The sequence below is a fragment of the Myotis brandtii genome, unplaced genomic scaffold (genome assembly GCF_000412655.1).
Source record: "Myotis brandtii unplaced genomic scaffold, ASM41265v1 scaffold410, whole genome shotgun sequence".
Classification (NCBI taxonomy): Eukaryota; Metazoa; Chordata; class Mammalia; order Chiroptera; family Vespertilionidae; genus Myotis; species Myotis brandtii.
In genome coordinates, this window is record NW_005365764.1 from 548,494 (window position 1) to 550,297 (window position 1,804).

At 67.1% G+C, this 1,804-nt stretch overlaps 1 protein-coding gene across 1 annotated transcript in view; it reads left to right on the top strand.

Annotated features, from left to right (window-relative positions):
* The window catches only part of PIK3CD (phosphatidylinositol-4,5-bisphosphate 3-kinase, catalytic subunit delta), a 31,908-nt gene that overhangs the window by 21,258 nt on the left and 8,846 nt on the right, over positions 1-1,804 (top strand). Inside the window, exons 8-9 of the mRNA XM_005873468.2 lie at positions 57-146; positions 1,558-1,779. Of these exons, the coding sequence (XP_005873530.1) occupies positions 57-146; positions 1,558-1,779 (312 nt within the window). The remainder of the gene's footprint in view (positions 1-56; positions 147-1,557; positions 1,780-1,804) is intronic.

Consider the following 1,804-nt stretch of genomic DNA (forward strand, 5'->3'; position numbering starts at 1 on the left):
CCCATGGCCCCCGAGCCTCTGGACCCTCCTCTGAGGCCCTGCCTCCCCTCCCCCAGCCCTCCTCCGTGTCCCTGTGGGCCCTGGAGCAGCCCTTCTGCGTGGAGCTGATCCAGGGCAGCAAAGTGAACGCCGACGAGCGGATGAAGGTAGGGGGCTCCTGGGCTGCAGTGGGGGTGGGGGGGGGCGGGAGCGGGGGTTTTTTGCACAAACAAGGTGGCTGTGGCCTGGAGGGGCGGCGGAGGAAGAGGGGGGGTCACATGAAAGCCACCTGACCACATTACCCAGCATCCCGGCCCAGGGTGGTTGTGAGCTGCTTCAAAACAGGAAGGGGGGAGGGGAGCAGGCCGTGGCCAGAGGCCGATTCGGAGAAACTGGGCCCCGCGAGTTCTGGGTACTTGGCTTTGGCGGAGGCTGTGGGGCCAGGCCCAGCCCCGGGATGTGGAAACCGCAGCTGGGGAGGCAGCAGGCGTTGGAAGGGGAGCCGATCCCAGCTGGGCTGGGCCTTTTGGGGCTCCCAGGGGGGATGGGAGGGGGCGGGGTGTACAACGCCTGCCTGGACCCTGGGGCCAGGCCCCCACACCAGCTCCTCGTCCTCCTCGTCCTCCGGACAGCCTGCTGTGCAGGCTTTATTGTCCCATTTGCAGAATGTGGAGCCCGGGTCCCCAGAGGGTGGGTCTCCTCGGGGAGCACTGTTTGGGGTGATTTCATAAGCAGGCAGCCCTGGGTCCTCCTGGCGAAATCGTGGAGGTTGGATACAGGCAGCTTTCTGCCACAGCAGAGCTGGAGGAGGGAGGCGTTCACGAGGCATTCAACCCTTCCCCAGCCTCGGGCCTCCTTCCCCAGCCTCGGGGCTCCTTCCCCAGCCTCAGGGCCTCCTTCCCCAGCCCCGGGCCTCCTTCCCCAGCCTAGCCTCGGGCCTCCTTCCCCAGCCTCAGGGCTCCTTCCCCAGCCTCAGGGCCTCCTTCCCCAGCCACAGGCCTCCTTCCCCAGCCTCGGGCCTCCTTCCCCAGCCTCGGGGCTCCTTCCCCAGCCTCGGGGCTCCTTCCCCAGCCTCGGGGCTCCTTCCCCAGCCTCGGGGCTCCTTCCCCAGCCTCGGGGCTCCTTCCCCAGCCTCGGGGCTCCTTCCCCAGCCTCAGGCCTCCTTCCCCAGCCTCGGGGCTCCTTCTTCAGCCTCGAGGCTCCTTCCCCAGCCTCGGGGCTCCTTCCCCAGCCTCGGGGCTCCTGGGACTTAGCCGAGGAGGGAGCCCTCAGGTATTAGATCTCAAGGTCCCTGGAGTTCCTGAGTCCAGCTGGGGAAACTGAGGCCAGAGCAGGAAGCAACATGATCTGGGGTCCCACAGTCACTGGGAGCCGAGACCAGTCCCCCGTGCACAGCCCACGGCACCCTTCCCTTTACCCCCCACCCTCATATCTTCTCCTCCCACGTGGGACGTGGGGTTCAGACCCATGTAGAATGAGGACATCCTGGGAGGAGGTTCTGGCCTGAGGTGGGTGGGAGAACCTGGATGGGGAGAGGGGCCGGGCCTCTGCCACCTGTCACCTCTCCCCACCTCCCAGCTGGTGGTGCAGGCCGGGCTCTTCCACGGCAACGAGACGCTGTGCAAGACGGTGTCCAGCTCGGAGGTGAGCGTGTGCTCGGAGCCCGTGTGGAAGCAGCGCCTGGAGTTCGACATCAACGTGTGCGACCTGCCGCGCATGGCCCGGCTCTGCTTCGCGCTGTACGCCGTCATCGAGAAGGCCAAGAAGGCTCGCTCCACCAAGAAGAAGTCCAAGAAGGCGGTGGGTGGGGCGGCTGGGAGGCCGG